Source organism: Notothenia rossii, assembly GCF_949606895.1.
Source record: "Notothenia rossii genome assembly, chromosome: 7".
Lineage (NCBI taxonomy): Eukaryota > Metazoa > Chordata > Actinopteri > Perciformes > Nototheniidae > Notothenia > Notothenia rossii.
Genome location: NC_136905.1, coordinates 19550269 through 19572988, shown reverse-complemented (window position 1 = coordinate 19572988; position 22720 = coordinate 19550269). Strand labels below are relative to the sequence as shown.

At 41.5% G+C, this 22720-nt stretch overlaps 1 protein-coding gene across 1 annotated transcript in view; it reads left to right on the top strand.

The window, feature by feature from the left end:
- The window catches only part of LOC307013218 (uncharacterized protein), a 28656-nt gene extending 5936 nt beyond the window's left edge, over positions 1-22720 (top strand). The window contains exons 9-11 of the mRNA XM_079640512.1: positions 5084-5137; positions 10951-11103; positions 20749-22720. Of these exons, the coding sequence (XP_079496638.1) occupies positions 5084-5137; positions 10951-11103; positions 20749-20928 (387 nt within the window). The 3' untranslated portion in view covers positions 20929-22720. The remainder of the gene's footprint in view (positions 1-5083; positions 5138-10950; positions 11104-20748) is intronic.

The window sequence follows — 22720 nt, the reverse complement described above, 5'->3', positions numbered from 1 at the left end:
CTTCCTCTCCTGCACTGTCATATACACACACCCTCACTCATTTTTGTGCTATTTATCCCTCCCTATGGACTATAGCTATTCACAACTACACTCTGTAGAAAGTTGTGTGCTTCCTCTGCCACCTTTTTAGCAGGGTGCCAGAGTGCTTCCATTTGCCTGTATTTTTTCAGTTTGTTCTTTCAAACTCAGCCAAGCTTTAAAATTGTGTTTAATGTATAAGCCAAAGAAACATACCGGTACGAGGCATATTTGAGTTTCCTGTTCCTGCCTAGAGAATGTGGTTATTTGTGCTAAATAACAGTTAATTTTAGAATAGCAAAAGTGGTAGGACTACTTTGTTCTTCGTCAAAAAGCATTTGTCTTTCTCTGTTGGAGATTAAGCTCTTTGTCTGATGACTGCAGTTTGGGCTTGTACATTCAGTCCAATTATGTAGTTTGAGCAAATGAGTCATTTGGCAAAAATAATAGAGTTATTGCATTTGCCAAAATATCTGGCTGTTATGATATTATCTCCATAGTTATTCTGGAAAAATAACTGTATAGCATGATGGAGACGATATATCACAAAATAGATGGTTGTGTGTCTTCTCCGAAGAAATCCCTAAAATACTTATTTTATATAGAAGTGCAGGACGAGCAGCATCGTATTTACTGCCGGACAATTAGGTAATTGTCCGGCAGCAAATACATATGTTATATATTTTTCCACTGCTTAGATAGAACCAATCCTAAAAATGATTGGTAGAATAATCAATCTGTCAATCACCATCCCTTTTTTTTTTAAATCTCTTAATCCTATAAATAATTTGTCAAGCAAGAACACCAACAATTCTCCCAAGGGACAATTTGCATTTTTTTCTTAGCTTTTTGTCATTGTGAGTAATAAGCGTTTGGGTTTTGGACCATTGGTTGATCTAAACAATCAGCTTAAACAAGTTTTCAGCGATTAATTTAATCCTAACTTCAAAGACTAACCATAAAATCATGTTTCAAGAATAAAAAAAAAAAGAAACATGCTTATCAATCTTTTTTTATTAAACGTACATGTTGCCTGAATTTTTAGCAGAAGTGCTTTGTGGCAACTATGCGGGCTTCAGAGTCTACAGTCTTCTCAAGTCACTGTCAAACACACAGACATATACCACACACCCCACCATCATCATCATCATCACCCCTCACCACTAAGAATTCACATGCCACATAACAGACAGACAGACGGCCTCCTCTGGCAGCCATTGACGTGTCTGTTCAGAGTAGTCGCACGCAGATGATGGTTAGTTACTCTTCTGGTCGTTGTCACTCTTGTTTGCTTTCATGTAATTCCTTGAATATTTCTATTCTTCAATTTAGCTCACGATGAAGCTTGTACTTTCCAATGTGGCTTGAAAGAACTGTTAGCTTTGACATCCCAAGGATTTATTTACTTAAGTTTAGATTTCCCTGCGTGTGCATGTGTTTGTGTGTGGTGTGCATGTGTGTGTGTTTGCATTTTTGTATGGGTTTCTGTGTGTTGGAGATACGGTTTGCCCTCGCTTGTAAAGTGATTTGTCTTCCTCCTGTCACTGCTGTTCGCTCTGGTAAAATCATTCTGTTAAACACAATTGCCTGGAGATCACACACACACACACACACACACACACACACACACACACACACACACACACACACACACACACACACACACACACACACACACACACACACACACACACACACACACACACACACACACACACACACACACACACACACACACACACACACACACACACACACACACACACACACACACACACACACACACACACACACACACACACACAAAACAAATTGCCATTTTCAATGAGTGGCTTCCAGGAGTGTTGCTTTTTTAAATCTGTAAGAGTTCTTTAAATAAAGAGGACAGCATATATGTATAGTCTTTACAATGTGTGTTTGTCTTTACAGTGCACTGTTGTTGTTCATGGACCAGTTTTGCATTGTTTATTAAGATCCTTTTTGTGCCCTTCCTTCTAATTTTCACACTTTTTCCCTCGTAGTCCCCCTCTCTTCCCCTTATCTCCTCGCGAATATTAATCTTGTTGTTGTTTAGAGCGTGAAGCGGTTTTAGAATCTCTGAATCTTTAATCACTAGCCCCCGGGTTGACCAGTGTAGTTAGGAAGCAGTACAGTTGGAGATGATATATTGGTTATCATTGCTCCCAGATATCTCTTGTTCTATTTTTGTTGCTCCAAAATGGCCTGTCTTATCAGTTGTTTAAAACCCATACAGATCTTTATTCTTATCTGTTATATCCAGTGCCCAGCACAAATGACTGTGTGTGTTTGTGTGTGTGTTAGGTTGTGTGTGATACATTGAAAGTCAAGTAGATCATTCTGACGCTGGACATGAATCTATTCATCATCAACTGGGATTAGGTGTTTTTGTTTGTGTATTTTTAATCAGTCATTAATTAATTTAATACAATGGATTTTCGGAAGATAATTGGTCCAGCAATCAATCAACTGACTCCCTGACATGCACATTTGCACACTCTTAATGAGATAATCTCAATTAACCTGACACTCCCTGGCAACTGACCTCTTTATCGCCACCGGAAGCAAACAGGCTTAATGAAAAGACGAGAGAACTCCAAAGAGCGTGAGGGAAAAGAAAATGAGGAAGCTCTCCAGCTAATAAGTCTGCCTTAACAAGAAACAAGTGCTGCTTGCTGTGTTCACTGCTGTGTGTAGCTTTGTGTAGTGTGTGACTATGCAGCAGTGTGTCAGTGCGTGCACAGATACGTGCATGTCTTTTATTCTTGCCCTTCACCATGGGTGATTGGCTAACAGTCGCCTCCAACCTGATGTTGACAAAAATCAATACATCATCACCTCGGGCCTCACAAACACACAAAAGCACACACACCAACCGCAACCACAGCATCCACAAGGAGAGAGGCAGAGCAAAACAAGCACACAGCCTCAAGTCCAGGTCTGCTTTCTGTAATAGAAACTTCCCACAGAAACCGACCCAGACAGTGACGCTCGATGGCAAAGGTCACCTCAAATTAAACTCATTTTAGACCTCAAGGAGAGGGATGGGGATGAAAGATAAGAGGGGTCAGGCTGGTATTTAAGTTTATTATGCATCCTTTAGAGTTATACCGGTTTTAAGAATAGTTGATATGTTAATGAATGTAAATAGATCAAAAGGGCTATCGAACAGGGCAGCCAAAGTCACTATTGACTGTACGATAAGCACTGGTGAGTGTGTCTATCGACAGTCATGTCTGTTGTCTTGTTTGGTATCGAAGTGTTGTGTATGGGACACTGACCTCATAGACACTTATCAAATCCTCTGATCACTCTTGATTGATCGCACTTTCTGGGAGATGCACACACTTTGTGCAATAACGTCATGTTTGTCTGTACGTTCATGTCAAGGCCAGGGCTCTCGACTAACTTTTTTCACCATCCTCCCGGAACCGTCCCGAAATACAATCTAAGCCGTCCCGAAATTAATGTGGACCGTCCCGAATTTAAAATATTAGTTTTTCTACTACTTATCATTAGTTAAAATCATTCAAAGTGACCTTTAACATAAATAAAACATCATACAAATCATTAGATGATAATTCATTAACCTTTTTATTTAGTAAATCAGTAAATAGTAAATCAGTCAATCACATGACAAAGGCTAAATATATTTAAACAAACACACAAACGAGAAAATTACTAATATTGAATCAAATCAAGTCCCATCCAATTAACCAAAAAAATCCAACACTCTGTCCTGAAGACAGAACCCAGAGTAACCACTAACCAGGAGGACAGTCTGTAACACAGTCAGGAGACCTTTACAAACTGCCCCGCCCCCTCGCACACAGACGGGAGAGAGAGATCTCGTCTGGATTGGAAAGCTCGAAAATACATCATAGACGCATGTTGTAGTCTTATTGCATATTAGAAACGGAGTTGGATAAACTAAAACTGCGATATAATGTTTATGTAGCAATACTACATATGACATATATTTTTTAAATGTCTCCAGTACCGATAAAAAGTCAGATAACGTCGGAGCTTAACGTTACCACTGTCTTTAATAATTCCGGCCCGGGCGGAGCCCGTTTAATACCGGGGCTCGGTACCCATCCATACATGGGGAGAGGCGCAGCATGTTGCTAAGGACTAAATACGATGGAGGGTTCTCATCTCAGCCTTATTACCCATAGGGGATGAAGTGGAGTAAGTAAATAAAGAGGCCGGCGCTCCAGGGTCTGGTTCTGCTGTGCGTTTTTGTGATGTAAAGGTAAAACATTTCAGAATTCCTCCACGGGATACCATTGTCATTTTACATCACTCAACCCGCGAAATACACACACTCAGTACATAGCCTACTGTAGATAGACCCGCGAATTTGCGGGCCAGGAATTCGCGGGCACAGCCAGCTGTGCGGCTGGCTGACAGCACATGGACACTGTGTGTGTGTGTGTGTGTGTGTGTGTGTGTGTGTGTGTGTGTGTGTGTGTGTGTGTGTGTGTGTGTGTGTGTGTGTGTGTGTGTGTGTGTGTGTGTGTGTGTGTGTGTGTGTGTGTGTGTGTGTGTGTGTGTGTGTGTGTGTGTGTGTGTGTGTGTGTGTGTGTGTGTGTGTGTGTGTGTGTGTGTGTGTGTGTGTGTGTGTGTGTGTGTGTGTGTGTGTGTCTCTGTCTCTGTCTCTGTCTCTGTCTATGTCTTTTCGCGGGTTGCTAAATGTTTTGTGTGTTTATGTTGACAAGGAGGTTTAATAATTGTGTGCTACACACAACGTGCAGTCGATTTCATTTTCATCGCCGTTTGTAGTAGAGTTACCATGGTATTTTTATTTTAACTCTCGTCCCAAATTCGTCCCAAAATTATTTTTTATCCTCCCTGACACTATTTTTTTCGGCCCCGGGACGACGGGAGGTCCTTAAGCTCGAGCCCTGGTCAAGGCTATATTTATGAATGTGTACTGATGAATGTGTTAAACCTTTAATTTTATTATTTGTATGATGATATTGTCTGATGATTGTTGCATGTTATTGACTCGCTCTCTTTGTTTATCTGTCTTTCTCTGCTTCAGGTGGCAGTAGATGTGTTGGAGGGTCTCCTGGAAGAGGACGATGAAGTCGTCCAGGTAAGCAATGAAATAATGGCCCAGCTGTTTTGCCTAGTAAAGAAATGTGGTGATAAGCTTTTATTCATATTTCTTATTTTGTTTGAAAAGGCAGAGTTTACTGCCCCTGAAAGTCAACTCAGAAATCAGAAATGAAGCAGTTTATCAATCCGTTATTTTTATCAAATGTTTTGATTAATTGGTGTGGTATTTCAGGCAAGGCCAATCAAGCGCAGCATTTTATATCAGTTGGTCTGGTATTATGCAAACAAATAGCAAGTAAGCTACATCCATGAAGACATAGCAACGAAACATTAGTGTAGGGATGAAAGAGTAGATGAGGTTGATGCAGCTGTGTGGTGACTATAGAAACAAGTCTCAAATCTGCATATCAAACGAAACGTGAAAAACTTCAAGCTCTTAGCAACTGCTTCTACAGCTTCATCAATTTGCCTTAGTGATTATCCAGAGTTAAAGGAAACCATAGGTCACGCCTAGCAAGAAATGTGTTAATACGAACCCAGTGTCAGACCTACTTCAGTCCGACTATCAGGCTAATGTTTCCAGACCAATTGACGACTCTTGAGCAAACTGTGTTTTGGTGATGTGTGTGTGACTTGCCCAGGCACAGGACTAAGTGACGCCTTTGTTATCCCCTTGCAGGCATTCTCATTATTATAACACAGTATGGATACTTGTGGGAAGGAGCAAACTTCAACCTGTTCACTAAGTTGCTTCTGCTAAGCCACTGTTTATGTGTGTGCGCACAGAGAAATGTGCACACACACTTGCATTACTGCTTATTAAAGAGTGATGTAAATGGCAGTACTTTCTGCGCTTTAGTAGGAAGTTTGTGCCGTCACTGTCAGTGTGCTCAAATCCCCACTGTCAGTGGCAGATTAAGTGAAGGTGTACCACTGAGTGTCAGAGGAGAACAGCAGTCTCTCTCTCTCTCTCTCTCTCTCTCTCTCTCTCTCTCTGTCTTCCTCCCCCACTCCCCCTCAGGCTCAGCCTCCCACACACACCCCTCAGCTGACAGATTGAGAGCAGTCATCGGGGGGCTGCACTTTTAAACTCACTCCAGAGACTGACACAGCTGTGACACTTGATTTGAGCTGGCCGGTAGCCAATCACATATGCATACAGTCACCGCTTGGAATGGTCAGACAGTGTTTTGGCAGATTGTACCACTGGTTTTATGCTGGAGACATACTAGTGATGTCAGGAGTGTATGATTTGCCTGCTCCCCCCCTCCTCTCCCCCTCTCTCTTCCCTCTTTTGTCTTACTCTCTTTCTTATTTCCTCTCTTAAGTGCAGGAGATAAATTGTTAGCTCTCGCCTCCGACTTCTTGCTCTTGCGTATCTCAAAGTTGGAGTTTTACTTATAAATTGTTAAGTCTGCACAAACAACTCAGCTGGTTCCTTGCAAATCTTGTTTCAAAGGTACTCAGTTGATTCATGATGCTTTTGTTCTTCCTTCAGCAGCACCATATGGGAACTAAGATGTGCCTTCCCTTTAAAAAGACAATAGACTCAGTGATTTGATTGACAGGCGCAGCGTTTATTTGATTTTGTGTGCTTCTATGTGGGGTTGTGGTAGGGTAGAGTGAATCCTCTAAAGTTCTTAATTAGCTAACTTTCTCATGTTTAAATTTGTTTGTGGATGCACAAGCCACCTTACCACATGCACAACGGTTTGTGGTAGACCAGCTTTAAAGAAACATTGGTTTCTCGTTATTAAGGAAGTTCAAATGTGTAAGTGACCTTATGTCACCCTTTCTTAATGTATGCATATTTAAACAAAAACACATTTTCGTGAGATTCTGCATTCACAGAAAATGTTTTAGTGACATAAATGTCCTACTGCTGGTTCTGCAACATTACTACATTTATCCAGTGCTGCTGTTGTTCTGATAAGTATGGCTGCAGGGGGTAGCCACCCACTCGGCATACTCAGTGGCCATTCTGAATTTAGTGTGGTATGCTTGATGTGTTTGTTAGCTAAATGGTTGATTTGGCAGAGGTGCAGGTTCCTTCTGCCTCTGCCCTCAATGAATAATGAATAAAGCAAATATTTGTGTCTTGGTGCTTGAGGAACAGTGGGTGGTGAATGAACTTTGGCCTTCGATGAGAGGAACACACGCACACCTCCATTTCACTGAGAGTTGAACATGATTGATTTTAGAGGTGAAAGAACAAGCATGACATCATAGAGTATGTAATTATGTGGGTGAAATAAGAGTTTTGATTACAGAAAAGGCAAGATTATTGTGCTGTTTTTCAGCCTACTAACTTAGGGTTAACATTCTGCCTCCGCACTGTTTGAGCTCTGTGGAGCAGGGTTAGGGTTATGATTATTTCAAAATGTGCTAGTTTTGATTTTGTTTTACATAATTTCATGAGGTGCTAAAATAAGGTCAATCAGCCAGTTAAAAGGTTGGTCTCTCCCAACTCTACAAGGTGCTCTGTTGAATTGAGTCATGTATGTAGCCAAGGGTTGTTCTTTTGCAACAGAACAGGCTAAAATATTACCAAATATTTGCAAATACATTGAGCTAGGAAAAACTATTGATGAATACAGAGAACTGGTAACAGCCTTTGAGCAGGCGCCCAGGTAACAGACATTTTTTTATGGGCCCTGGGCCCCTGCCCCTGTAATTACATTAATTGCATGTCATTTTTTTCCGGAAATGAGATGTCAAAATGGCTGCTGTAAAAGGGGCCTACTTGCTTCAAAGTCCGACAATATTCCTGTATTTCAATTCAATTCAATTCAAAACCTTTATTTATCCGGGTAAAATCCCATTGAGATCAATGATCTCTTTTTCAAGGGAGACCTGCAGCGGTAGGTTCCACATGAAAACATAAACAACAAAAGGACATCATACAGCAACATGTACAGGGATTACAATTTACATATCTATCCACATGTACAGGTACCAACAGCATCTGATTTTGTAGCATCCAACCGAGCTTTAAAAACATGTAGTATTACTAGCTTGGTAATTTTCCATTCTTTTTGCAGACTGTTCCAAGTTAGTGGAGCTGCACATCTAAAAGCTTTCTTCCCTAAGATAGTCCTAGCACTTGGTACATTTAATAAAACAACGGCATGCGATCTCAGGCAATAACTACTTTCAATTCGGCGAGAGATCAGGGAGCATATGGTAGTTTATCCAACATGGCTTTGTAAATGAAAATGTACCAGTGACTGAGCCTCCGTACAGTAAGTGATGGCAAAACCGCCTTGGTATACAGTGTACAGTGATGCGTAAGTGCTTTACAATTTGTCAAAAATCTCAGTGCACTGTGATACGCAGCATCTAACTTGCTCAGGTAATTGGCAGGTGCATTCATATATAACGTATCACCATAGTCCAGCACAGGTAAAAAGGTCACAGTGACTAGCCTTTTCCTGACCTCAAGCGAGAAACGGGACTTATTTCTGTAAAAGAAACCTAGCCTAACCCTCAGCTTTTTAAGCAGGTTATTTACATGAAATTTAAAAGTGAGACAGTCATCAAGCCAGATACCCAAGTATTTGTAACAGGTAACCACTTCAAGTTGTATTTCTTGCATAGTTACAATATCCAAAGCAGTCTCTGGTGTATTTTTTGCTTTAGCTTTAGAAAAGAGCATTACCTATGTTTTATCCACATTTAAAAGAAGCTTAAGCTCAGAGAGCTGAGCCTGAATAATGTTACAAACAGCCTGTAATTTAACAACATTTACGGAAGTATCCAAATTAAATTGAATAGTTTTGGCAAATAGGCTACACTTTTCAAATATTGGGAAGGTGAGCCTCCCCTCAGAGAACATAAGAACAGCCGCGCCCCCCCTCCCAATTATTATTATTATTGTTGTTGTTGTTGCTATAATGCAGGGGCATTCAATTGCATTTCAAAGAGGTCCAGTGAGAGAACATGTCATTAAATGCTCTGTTTTTCACTCAGTCTACCTCTCTCTTTTTTAAGCACGCCATTTGAAATGACTCCGAGTGTTTCTCTCTTCTTGTCTTTTCTCTGTGTGTGTTTGAATCGTTTGAATCTATCGTGCTCACTGATTGCACCGATTTGATTGGCTGAGTAGCGTCACCTCCTTAAAACATTAAACAATAACTTTTTCAAACCTTTTTATCTTTATGTTTTAAACATATTTCTTTTAACATTTTCAACCTTGTGGATAAATCTTTATATGCTCCCGGCAACACACTGAACGTCCACTCTGCCTCCTTATTACACTCACCCCTACTGTAGTGGGAACAATGAGTCTGCGTCTTTGATGCGCACAGGCGGATGATGCGGGATGCAATGCAGACAGGAATAAACGCAGATCATCCTCTGGCTGCAGCCTTGACCGGTACTTGCTTTCGGTCAAAGTCAATGCGGAAAACACGCACTCACACAGGTGCACTTTTACAGCCTTTTTGGCGAGGTGGGGGAACTCGGTTCCCACAGACAGCCAAAAGTGTGCAAGTGACGTTTTCTGTCAGACGCTGTCTCCTCTCTCACTTTAGGTAACTTCACAACAAATCGATCCATGTTGCCACTCGCATAAAGTTACCAGAAGTTAACTAGCTAGATTTCACTGTTTCTCGTTATTTTTTTCTCACGTTGCGCCTCCCCTGAAGCACTCTGGCGCCCCCCCGGGGAGGCGCGCCTCAAACTTTGAAAACCGCTGGGCTACAGTGTTATAATGAAAGACCGCTAATCTATTAGAACGACACAATGATCTATTATTCCTGACATTGTCTTGTGTTTCTGTGTGATTTATCTGATTATTCTCTGTTGGCCCAATCCAGTCCAGCTCTTGGCATGTTGAATAAATGAGGCTTTAGAAGAATTTACAAAAATAGCAACTATCATTTGCCACATGCATGGGTCCAAAGTTTTGAATTAAATGAAGATGATAGTCTTGTTCTACTCGTAAAAATGTAGCAAATTAACTTACATAATGCTTGAATAAAGTAGAACGGAAATAGTGATACAATTCTTCAATGCGTTGATTTCTAAGGAAACATCTTTGTATGTTTGCCTTTAATTCTCTGCATCAGGTGTGGAGCTGAAGTAACCATGGTGATGTACCTTGATCCAAAATAGTCACCAGTGTGTAATTAGAAAACCAGAATTCAGTCCGAACTCGCTTGTTAGCCCACTACTGTAATCCAGCTTTCTAAAAAATGCCTCCGGATTGAGTTATTTTTTTCCCAAATCACATTTAGTTTTTGTTCATAATTTCTATCAAGACACAACAAAGCAGTCCAAAATATTTTACAGCTAGATAAAGATAAGACAAAAAAATATATAGTTTCCCATCGAAATGATCAGGAAATGTAATATTGTACACAACACAACCTGTGAGTATGATAAGATTTGAAATGCAAAGATGTGTGCCTGAGGGCTTTTATAAATGATGTGTTGGTATATGGTTCGACAAAGTTATTACATTTTTTTGCTATTGAAAGATAAAAAACAAATTGGAAGCGACAGATGGTAAGATGGCCAAGTCAGGTTTAAATTAATTGTAAACCTACAGTATTTGCATTTATGTGCATTATTCATGCTGCATTGGTTAATGAGTAAAGTATATGTCAGCATTAGATCAGGTTGACTGTTATTATGTGATGGATTGCTTTCGCATCCGTGTCATTCCATATTTTATGCGTGAAACCAGAAAAAGAAAGAAAACGTGGGAATTCATGCGGCCGTGCTCTGTGAGGGTATCAAATCTGTTTCACACAGCTCAGTTACTGCAACAAAAAACACTTTCTCTCTGTCTGAGTCTCTGTGCCTCACGTCCCCCATAACCCGCCTCTCTTTCTCTGTGCCTCCCAGGTGTGGTATCTCTCCGGCTGGGTGTGCTACCTCCAGCTGGAGAAAGCCAAAGAACTGCAAGGAAGAGAGGGAAGAGAAGTGACGGAGGAGGAGACGGAGGAGTGGAAGGCATTGCAGGAGGTGGCCAGATCGTACCTGACCAATGCTAAGAAGGTAATGCATGTCATACAATCTGCCAACGAAACCAACGATTGTTTGTTTTTAATGATGCAGATAAAGTAAACTGTAGTTCATCTGATACATATGAATACAACTGAATTATTGACCATTGACTTGAATACACAATTGAGACATTAATACTTTACTTGAGTTTTTCCTTTTCAGGATAATTTATAGTTCTATTACATTAGATTTCAGAGGAACTGTTAGTACATTTGTCCGAGAGCCATATGTATTATTTTCTATGGAAGTCCTAGATACTTTTAAATGGAGCACTTTAACTCGTTACGTAGTATTCTCAAAAGGCGGTATTGCTACTTGTACTTACTTCCTCAATCACTGCACATAGAAACTGTGGACACAAATAGTAACATCCATTACACTGTCACAATAGGTAATACTCCTGAGAACTAGTTATTGTCGGAGAAGGAGAACACGCAGTACTGTTAACATGAAGAGGGTTCTAACTAAGCTCCATTGTTACCACAGAAATATCTTTAAGCACATTCTCAAAGAGGTTTAAATATACCCCTGTCTCTCTCCCATTCCCCCTTGCTTATACACACACACACACACACACACACACACACACACACACACACACACACACACACACACACACACACACACACAGACACACACACACACATAATTTGGTGTGTCTCATTCATTCTGTCATTCTGTCAAGGAGCAATGCCACTATGGGGCTGTGATTCATGTTAGTCTAAAATCCAATAGGCTTGTAAATCAGACTGAGGGATGGCAGGCCCCACCCATCTTTTTTTTCTTCCCTTTCTCTTTACTTTCCTCTCCTTTCCCCCCCCCCCTCCTGCTCTCCTGCCACATCGTGTTCCCCTACTGATGAGAAGGGGCAGCAGAGTGGAAATATATTGATGTCTGTCTCTCTGGCCAGCAGTGTAGTGACAAGCCTGTCTAACCAGCATCCAGTGGGAATGTCCACAACTGACACAGGAGTGAGGTGGGCTTTCAGCTGCCAAGAGGGAGAATGGAAGAAACTGTGTGGAAGAAAAAGAATAGCACAGAGCGCTTGTAGATTTGAGTTTGCAAGCTTTGTTGTGAGTCTTAATAAAGAATGAAAAAACCAAGAGAAAAAGCTGGACTTGAGAAATAGGCACAATTAAGTAGCTAATCATTTTTGCACAGAGAGAAAGAATGCAAAGGAATAAAAAGGTGAAAGACTGACAAAAGCATTGGGTGAGCCGTCAGAGCGTGACAAGTAAACAGCAGAGCTTTTTCTTTGTTGAGTGAGTAAACCAACAGGCTCAGAATAATGTGAGCGTTAAATGCACAAAGACCTTGAAAAGGTGAAGTGGAATGTGGAAAAGAAAACAGCCCCACTCATGGTTCACTTAATTTCTAATTTCTCCGCTTTCACTCATATGTGTGCATCTATACATCGTGCAGTTGCGAGTCTTTCTTGTTTATATCAGAGCTTTGTTTCTGAGCGTCACCGTGAGTGTTAATTATTAACGATGAGTCAGTCTTCTAGTTAAAATAGGCTCCAACATGTAAATGAGGCCTCAAAGCCCAACGGCTTGTTTTGGCGCCAATCCACTTCTCTGCATTGTGTGTGTGTGTGTGTGTGTGTGTGTGTGTGTGTGTGTGTGTGTGTGTGTGTGTGTGTGTGTGTGTGTGTGTGTGTGTGTGTGTGTGTGTGTGTGTGTGTGTGTGTGTGTGTGTGTGTGTGTGTGTGTGTGTGTGTGTGTGTGTGTGTGTGTGTGTGTGTGTGTGTGTGTGTGTGTGTGTGTGTGTGTGTGTGTGTGTGTGTGTGTGTGTGTGCACTGTGCAAGAGAAAGCATGCGGGTATGCGTAGGAGCACCTTATGTGGATGCACATATTTAATTATGGTTGTGTGTGCCACCTAGAATAACTAATTATTTGTTAAGAAATGTCTTCATTATTCATCTCTTCTGTGATCGATACTTGTGCGCCTCTCTCTCTCACACACACACACACACACACACACACACACATTCAGCTGAGATGCTCTAAAAAGGAATTATGCTTAGATGGCTTGAGAGGACGAGCAAGAAGTGTAAGAGAGGAGCGGAGCAGGAGTGGGAGAATGAGAGGGGGGCGAGGAAGGGAACAAATTGGATGGTGTGTGTGGGTGCAGGGGGTGTAGCTGGTGAATAGTGGCAAGGGTAAAATCAATAGTAAACCGGACGTGAAATGGAATTTGAGTCTCAGCCAGATAGGGTACGATTGAAGAAGGATCTGCAGTGTATGCACAGAGGACAGCGTTCTATATGTGTGTAAGCCTGTGTGAGAGTGTGTACATCTGCGTGAGTGTGCACAGAGGCAGCTAGGGCAAACGGAGGTCAAAAGCTTTACTTGTTGATGTGGCTGAAAGGGTGTCCCATAAGCACAGCTTGTGGGTCGGGTCGGTCCAAGGTGTGCTTGTCATGTAATTTTAATGCCTTTCCCTCCGAAGGATGTGACTAAAGGACTGAAGTGCTAAAGTAAGTGTGTGTGTGTGTGTGTGTGTGTGTGTGTGTGTGTGTGTGTGTGTGTGTGTGTGTGTGTGTGTGTGTGTGTGTGTGTGTGTGTGTGTGTGTGTGTGTGTGTGTGTGTGTGTGTGTGTGTGTGTGTGTGTGTGTGTGTGTGTGTGTGTGTGTGTGTGTGTAAGACAGACAGTTTCAGCCCTCTTGAGACTCCAGCAACATGCCCTGCTCATACTGAAGAAAGTCTAATCTCAGCCAGTGTCACGCCCTTGTCAAGAAATATGTGTATTTTTTCACACAGAGTGAAGTCGGGAACATTTATTGGAACACTTTTTATGTCATATATCTTTTACTAATGAAGAGATGTCCAGTATTGCTCTTAAACAGACTTAGGGAGGTCAGGATACAGAGGGAGGTTGAAAGGGGGTAAAGCTTTTTGTGCTATTCTGCAAAACATCACACACGTTAGTACAGTACATGGAGGCACAATATTAAAAGTATAAAAAGGCTTCTACCTTTTTGATAGGAATGTAATTTGGATACAAATGTGAATGTACAAGCAGTGTGAGCGAAGGGAAGTCAAAGAAAAAGTGCACAAGGTAATAATAATGGTCAGGAGACAAGCCAGAAGAATGAAGGCTTTAGGAAATTAAATAAAAGGAAAGGTAAAATGAAAGAGGAATTTAATGTTTTGGACAGAATGTGAACAATGATGAAATGATTAGGCTTTCACTACATAACCAGCCTGTCTTTATTCTGAGCTGCAAGAAAGGTTTCTTTAAAGAAAGAGGGGTAAAGAATCAATTAAGGGATGAAGGGTACATTAGTGCTTATTATTACTCTTTTGTCTGCTGCATGCTATACAAAAGATAGCATTTACAGATAATCTATGCTGGAACACACTATATTATGCTTCCACAGAAATAAAAGGATTGTAGGCTCATACATTAATGAAAGCATCATTTAGATTTTTAAGTTACATGGTGCATTTAAAGTTTCTTTCTTACTTTTCCACAAAGAATGGCTATTCCTATCAACCAAGTCTAAAGCCCTTCCAGGCTGCAATATAATGTCCATAAACAGGGTGAGACCTCATTTGGCCCCAGAAGCACTTGCACTCGTTGCATTTTGCAGATTGAGCGAAAGTCATTCGGTTTTGTATTAAAATCCATAGGCCTGTTCAATTCTGTTGCAGAGGATTGGAGCCTTTACTGTCATTATCACAAAGTCAAACTCCCCCGGCTTTTCTCTGCAAGAGTCTTTCCCGTGAATGCTGCCATGTTGATGTATGCCACATCGTGTTTGTAAACTCGGATAACAATCGCATTTAAAGTTTCAAATTGGTTTCCTTGTTTTGAATTATGCCAGTTACCACGTAGAGAAATACAGTAAGAGCAAAGAATCTCCAGGATAAATTGCTGCTGCAACGGGTCCACTCAACATTTTGAGATCAATTACATTTGACCATGTTTTCATCCCATATGCTAACAGTTTCTCTTTGACAGTGACTGTTTGTCTAATATGTGAAACAGACTTTTTCATTTTGAAACCACATCATATGTGAGTATAAACCAGACTAAAAGTCTACCGCTATGCTTGCGGCTCTTTGAGGCTGAGCACTGCAGAGCTTTAGCTAAATGCTAATGTTTACATGCTGATGTTTGTGTGTCAGATTTATTGTTGCACTACAGGAGGGTCAGGGGATCATCAAAGTCAGAAGTATTCATGTTCTGGGTAGCATGAACGTCTGTAAAACATTTCATGGCCATTCATCCAAAAGGTGTTGTTGATTTTTCAGTCTGAACAAAAGCAATGGACCCACTGACAGATTGACACTGCCACCTCTAGAGCCAGGGAGCTAACATGGCTACAAAAAAAATGTGCGAGTTGTTGCTGAGGACAGAAGTGTCCTAGCACCCCTTCGTGTGTAAGTGTAAAATAGTGTGTGTGTTTTCGAGTTGTTCTGGTGGTGGTCAAGTGTGCTTTGGGCCGTGACTTAGGACTCGAAAGTAGAGCAAAGTGGACCATGAAAGAGTTATACAATTTTACACACACACACACACACACACACACACACACACACACACACACACACACACACACACACACACACACACACACACACACACACACACACACACACACACACACACACATCCCTCCCACTCTAGGCAGCTCTCTGGGCCGTGAAAGTGAGAAGAGAAACATAGGCTGCTGTAAATGAGAAATGCCTGTGTTTTCTTGCGACAGCGGTGCTGATCTCAGCAGCGTTCGGCTCGGAGTGCGTAAAGAATAGCTCCTGTTTGTTTAGCTAGCCGAAAGCATCACAATGAATAATCACATCCTATCCTGCAGACAATATGCTATAGATTTGTTGGAAATATCACCACGTAGAAATACGATTTCCACTTAGCATTCAGATTCGTAGAACAATGTGTTTTCTTTGTTTTCGAATTATTAGTATTTCTGACACTTTCTCTTATGCGCATAAATGACACCCTCCAACTCTTAAGACTGTAATGTGCAATAATCCTGAGTATTGAGCTAGGAGGACAAATGTAAAGTAAACCCAACTTGTATTCAGAGTGCTTGTTGTGGATAAACATCTCTAAGCATTTCAGAGTGACATTGGCCGAATGAAAATCTGTGTGTGTGTGTGTGTGTGTGTGTGTGTTTTAAAGGAGGCTATGAGGGTTGGCTCTCCCTTGGTATCAGACCCTGTGTCTTGGACCTGGGTCACGCTCTACCTCCCTGGAGCTCAGACCTGGGGAGACGGCATCCACTTAAATACATACACACACACTACAGATTCTTACCCTCCAAATGAGTTCCCATGGGATTGTGTGTCTCCTGTCAGGACCTGCTGTTGCTTAGAGACCAGTCCTGGGGCAAAGCAGTCACACACACTCTTCTTTACTCTCCTGGCTTCGTTACACTTTTAGTAAGAATGATGGCACTCAGCTGCTTATTGTGTGTGTGTGTGTGTGTGTGTGTGTGTGTGTGTGTGTGTGTGTGTGTGTGTGTGTGTGTGTGTGTGTGTGTGTGTGTGTGTGTGTGTGTGTGTGTGTGTGTGTGTGTGTGTGTGTGTGTGTGTGTGTGTGTGTGTGTGTGTGTGTGTGTGTGTGTGTGTGTGTGTGTGTGTGTGTGTGTGTGTGTGTGTGTGTGTGTGTGTGTGTGTGTGTGTGTGTTCTGTAATACTAAATGGAATAATATTCATGGCACTTAAAGCCATTCTCTCCCTCCCTCCTTTTCTTCCTAGTTGTATTTCTGAAAAGTAAAGCATAAATTGCTGTTTCAGTCGCCCTTTTTATATACACATAGAGACCCAGTGTTATGCTTTGGTGGTAGCTCCAGTAATTTTATCAGCCAACTTCACTTTGAGTTCAGTAATTACACACAAGCAGAGTATTTTACAGAGATAAACTTGCTGGCTGCCTTCAGAACAGAACTTTTTTTTTTATCTCGCTCTTTCACGGCATATTTCACTGAGATAATGGCTTTGATAGTGTGTGTATGCGTGCACATGTACGCCACATAACCATATGTGCTTCAGGATACATTTCTCTGCATATTGCAGCAGCCAGAGGAAGATAAATTGTCTTGTTGTTTCTTGTGCAGCTGAACGGTGTATCAAATGTGCTGATTTGCCAAATGAAAGACAAAAACTGTTTACCAGCGTTTTGTGAGCAGTGACTGCCTCCGCTAACAGAATGCAGCTGCTGTTGGATATTTCAGGCACTCTAACCAGCACTTGGACACTTAAAACCTCAGGGCTGCTCACTTCCCTCAACTCCAAGCGGCTGCTTACCGATGCTGTAGTGATGTACTGTTATCTTCGGTGACACAACGGAAGAGCCTCAGGCTGCAGCGACACGAGGACGTTAACGGAAACGCACCGAAATCGTTATCAAAAAAGTCTTCCGTCCACACGCAATAGGCACCAGAAACGTGTCCGTCCACATGAGACGGTTCGAACCGCTGGAGATGCTGTAGTAGTAGTACATATGCCGGGCCTGTAAGTGGCGGAGGACGGAGCCTCTCTTTTCCTCCCCCTCTCCTGACAGCCGGTCAGTATCCGCGGTCTCATGCAGCTGGCTGATCCAGTAATGAGTGACCCGACTAGTTTAGGTAGTTTGAGAGGTAAATAAAATAGCTAAGGATGATGATCTAACTTGAAGTGTGTGTTTTGCCATAATATCATATTTAGACTTTTTTTTTTTTTTTTTTTTACATGTAATCGTAAGGCAATACTTGATTGTCACTAAAAGCCTTGTCTCTACATTACAATAACATATACAAAATAATTGATTAATTAACTTAACAAAAATTCAAGTTAGTATTAAAGAGCCTGTGACACGAGTTTCCCCCATCATCCAAACCCATCAATTTGAGTAAATATTGTCCCCTTGAAAACCGTTACTGAACTGATTTTGGATATTTGTACTTTGATAACCATTAATCTGCCCTTCAATGTTGACCATTTTCTAGATCTTCTCGGGAATTCTTCAAGTCCCGCCAAATTATGTGTGACGTCATTGCGGGCACAGCGCTCCAGCTGCACCGTTCAGGATCCCAGCATCTGCATGTAAACGCACGATGGGGCACACAGCAGCAAGCTCACACAGTGATGACAGTTTAATTTTGAACGTGTCTGAGAGCTCATATGAGGCTGAAGGATCGGTTTATGTTGTATCTGTTAGAAGTTTAGGAATTAGGTGCGTCAATATGGGCGATCATACGGTCATGTAGCCAGTGGTGGACTGGGACTAAAAATCAGCCCGGGACTCTCGACCGGCCCACTCCGGTACCACTAGTAAATTGTCAACGGGGGGAGTGGGGGATGTGCTAGTGATTTATCCGACCGGCCCACTTCGGTACTGGCCCATCGGGATTCGTCCCGATGGCCAGTCCGCCACTGCACCCAGCCCAGCCCACTTAAACTGTCAACGGGGGGAGCCTCGCTCAGGGGAAACGTTGGACCTAGTGTCCCGATCGCAGTGGGAATAATAATAATAATAATAATAATAATAATCCGTGCATTTTATCCATTAATTTCCCCAACATTGTGGTAAAAAAAAAAAACACGTTTAATCCATGTTGGTGTACTACTACAACCAGTGGTGTAGTGGGGATTTTTTTTACTGGGTGGACGGGGTGGTGGGTGGACGCGAGACACTATGGACGCGCTCGTGAACTGTCAACGGGGGGGGGCTTGGGTACCTCTGTGTCGCCTGTCAGCGCAATTTACATGATGCCGTTTAGACAATATAATAATAAAGGGCGGTGCCGGCTGTCAGCGAACCGATCCGGCCTTTCTGCGCGACTATCACTCAAATGCGGGAGATAGTCTCAATGTGTGGGACGCGGGACAAATAATAAAAATGCTGTGTGTGCAGTCCCGCACAGTGCGGGACACCTGGTCACCCTACACACACAGTTCTGCCCCTCACACACACACGCTTCAAATCAAGTTGCATAAATGCTTGAGCTACGTTTTTATTATAATTACTGTGAAATCTGCCTATTATGTTTTCGTCATTATTACAACAAACACACACTTGCAACTGATAACACTGGCAATGATTTTAGATGTATTAGACTATTAAAAAAAGAAATCATGCTTCAAATAAGTGGGGGTACGGCGTACCCCCGCGTCCAACGCCCACTACACCACTGACTGCAACTACAAAAAGCTAAGGTTTGTTTTCTCATCAGGAAATGCAGACCGGCTCAAACAAAAGATTTTTAAATCATCATCCTCACGATCATTTAATGTATCATATGTTCGCCGAATTGACATGAAAGCACTAATAAATGTAGTTTCATCCACTTGAGTTTACAACTACAAAAATAATCGATTTGTTTTTATATCACATCCGACGGGAGGAAATTCAGCAGCTCTCACTACCGATTTTTAATCCTAATTTAATCATCATCTTCACCACGATCATTTATGTTTATGTTCGCCGAATTGACATGAAAGCACTGACAAATATGAATATACTGTAGTCAACTTCATTAAAACGTTATTAACGTGCCTAAACTCAGTAATTCACCATTTCTACGCATGACAACACACTTTGTCCGTGTTTGGCTCTCTCGCCGCACAGTGAAGCGTTCCCGCATTGACGTCAATTCCGGCTTCCCCCAAAACTTCAAAATGAGTCGAAGGAATTTCCCCGCGACGTTCGAAATTATTGATATTTATCGGAACGGTATCGCACCTTCTTTTTTAAACTAATGGTTCGAGATGACTAGTAGTCCAATATTTCATTGCACAACAGTTGTTGGGATGCTGTCACAGGCTCTTTAAAGGCATAAAAAGAATGAAATGTATAATTCTTTCTTTAATAGAAATGTTTCTTCTGCGCGTAAGGTGTCCAAACCAGGCTTGTCTGGATAAGCGCATTTAAAAAAAATAGTCATTGTCCATGCCGGTTTCAGTTGGATTATTTGTCACAGTTCCTCCGATCTGATCGGTCTCCTCCATTTTGTAGATTATTTACGACTTTTGAATCCACATAAACACATCGGCGAAATCCGGCTTACTTTGAGCATGTGTTTTAAACAGTTTAATCGCTTTGTGAATTGTTTCCACTTCCATTCTTTTCCGCTCTTTAATTTTTTCATACAGCGGGAATCCAAATTAATTAATCCTGAGTCCAATAACCATCAAAGTCACTCCAATAGTGCTCCTTAATTACGCTTTTAACAAAATACTTCACATTCATCCAGTTTGCGACAGTAGTTGTAGCATTTTTGAGACTTTTAAACTTGAATTACCGCTGTTTTCCCCCCCCCCTAGTGTGTGGGTGTGTGTGGAGGGGGGGGGGGGGGGGGGGAAACAGCGCAACTTCCAACAGGAGTCATTTGGGGGGGCTCTTGGGAGAAAAGGTTGGGAACCCCTGGTCTATCTGATAGAGAACTGTAGCAGATACGACCGTTATCGTCCTTGTGTGGCCGCTGCAGCCTCAGTCAAGAGTATTTCACTCACCATATCTCATTTTGTGTAATGCTGTAGTATAATTCACTTCATGTTCCCGCTCAACATCTTTTGCTGTATAACCTACTTTCTACTTAAAAATGTGCTGTTTTTTTCCACTCTACTAGCCACTCCATTACGCACTTGAATCATCCCTTTTTGTCTTTTTTTCTCTTTCCCCATTTTCCCCAGCTGTACATTAAGCTGCGATGTGATGACCAGCCGATGTCGGAGCATGTGGAACAGCTGCTCGGTGATCTGGGAGGAGAGCTAGAGGGAGAGGAGGAAGATCCTTTTTTGGATGAAGACTATGAACCCTGTAGTGATGAGGAGGAGGAGGAGGATGCTGCAGAGGCACCCATGGAACACTGACCACAGCCTCCTTTACTTTTATCCTGTCATTTCCGTCTGCTTCCCTCTAGTGAAATGTTGTAGTGCACTCTCTAAAGTGCCTTTTGTGCTGGTTATCCTTTTACACCAGTTTATCAGAGATGGAATTTGAAGTGAGTTTCACAAAAAAAGAGTGGCATTAAAAGCTGCAGTCTCCTAAATCTCTTTCAGTCAGTTGTTTAATGCGTTTGGTGAAATAAGCTCATACTTGACTAATGCTTCCCTTAATCTCCTTGACAGATGTTGATGAAAGAAATTAGTTTTAGAGCTTTACTTCTTACCAGCAGCAAAAGCAAAACACCTCAGAATGCTTTACCTCTTATACACACTCACGCATTGGTTTTTACAAGCACACAAACACAAATGCACAACACCTTCAGTTTAATTACTTTATCTTTCTTTAATACGATAGCAGCAGTAGTAGCAGTGTTTTCTTCTCAGACTGCAGACAAATGAAATATCTCAACAGGAAGTGGGCTTTATTATAAAACTGTGTCTGCCAACAAACAGTTAATGCTGTCTTTTTTATGTAAGGTTTCTAGTTTTTAATGCTATTCAGTTTATTCTCCTGCTTTGGGTTTTTCACCCCTTTTTTGTTCATTGGATTTAACAAGGAAAGACACATAGAGAGAATTTCACATTAACTTATGCAGCATGTTTCTCTGACTGTTCAAAGTGGCTGGTGGAAGACTCTTTTTTTCACATTGCAGTATTTAAATTCTCAGACAGGGTTATGCAGTGTAACACCCTCGGTAAGTGTAAGGGAACGGCACAATAGTAGACTGATGCTTTTATTTGTCTGTTATGTTTTACAATTCAAGGTTCAAGGCTTTTTATTAGTCATACGTACATAGCTACAGTGTAGTTATGTCAATGAACATCTTAGTTCACAGGCTCCTCCAACAGTACAACACAATCAAACAGTAAAAACAAACAATTGTGAAATGCAATACGAGTCTATATACAAGTGATTGGAATATGATATATTCGATAAATAATTGCAGCCAATGTTATGGATGTTGTTTCGAAAGTTCAGGTGTTTAATAGTCTTATATGAAGAGCAAGGCTTTTGTACTAGGACAGCTACACAGAAAGATTATGACGTTTTAACAATAACATTTTTGAAATATCAACAAGAACATTAGCTTCAATGCTCCTTGCATAAATATATTGAACACAAGAGTTGTGGCTTGTCTCAAGCCCTGATATATTTTTCGTGAGTTTTTTTTCTTCATAAACTGACATTTCCTCCCCAGATACCTTTTTAGTCGGGAGACGGTGTGTGATTTGCATGCTTTAACACACATATACCACAGAGTCCATGCACCATGCCTGTTAACAAGCGCAACGCACCACAGGCACCCACTGCTGCGCGGCCCCTTTGAAGAATTTCATAACCGGTAAATGGGAATGTTATCTGAGATCCTGCTCCTGATAGAGCCCCGGCATCAAGCTGAGAGGCCTGTTTGGGAATACAGGGGTTCAGATACCACCATCTGATAATGCGTGTTTGTGTTTAAGGAGCGTAAAAAATAAAGCTCAGGAGAGACAACAGATATGGTTCTGTGTGCCTATATATGTTGCAGAAAATGATAGCTTAATGTGCTATGATGTGTGGTTATTCTCTGACCCGGCTTTGCTCAGAAATATTCTTATACTCTTGTGATGTTTAATGTATGATAATGCACCAGGAGTATGAGCCTAGGACTGACTACCTGGAGCGATGCTGTCATCTAGCATTTGGCTTTTTAATTAAAATGTGCTCTGGTGTGTA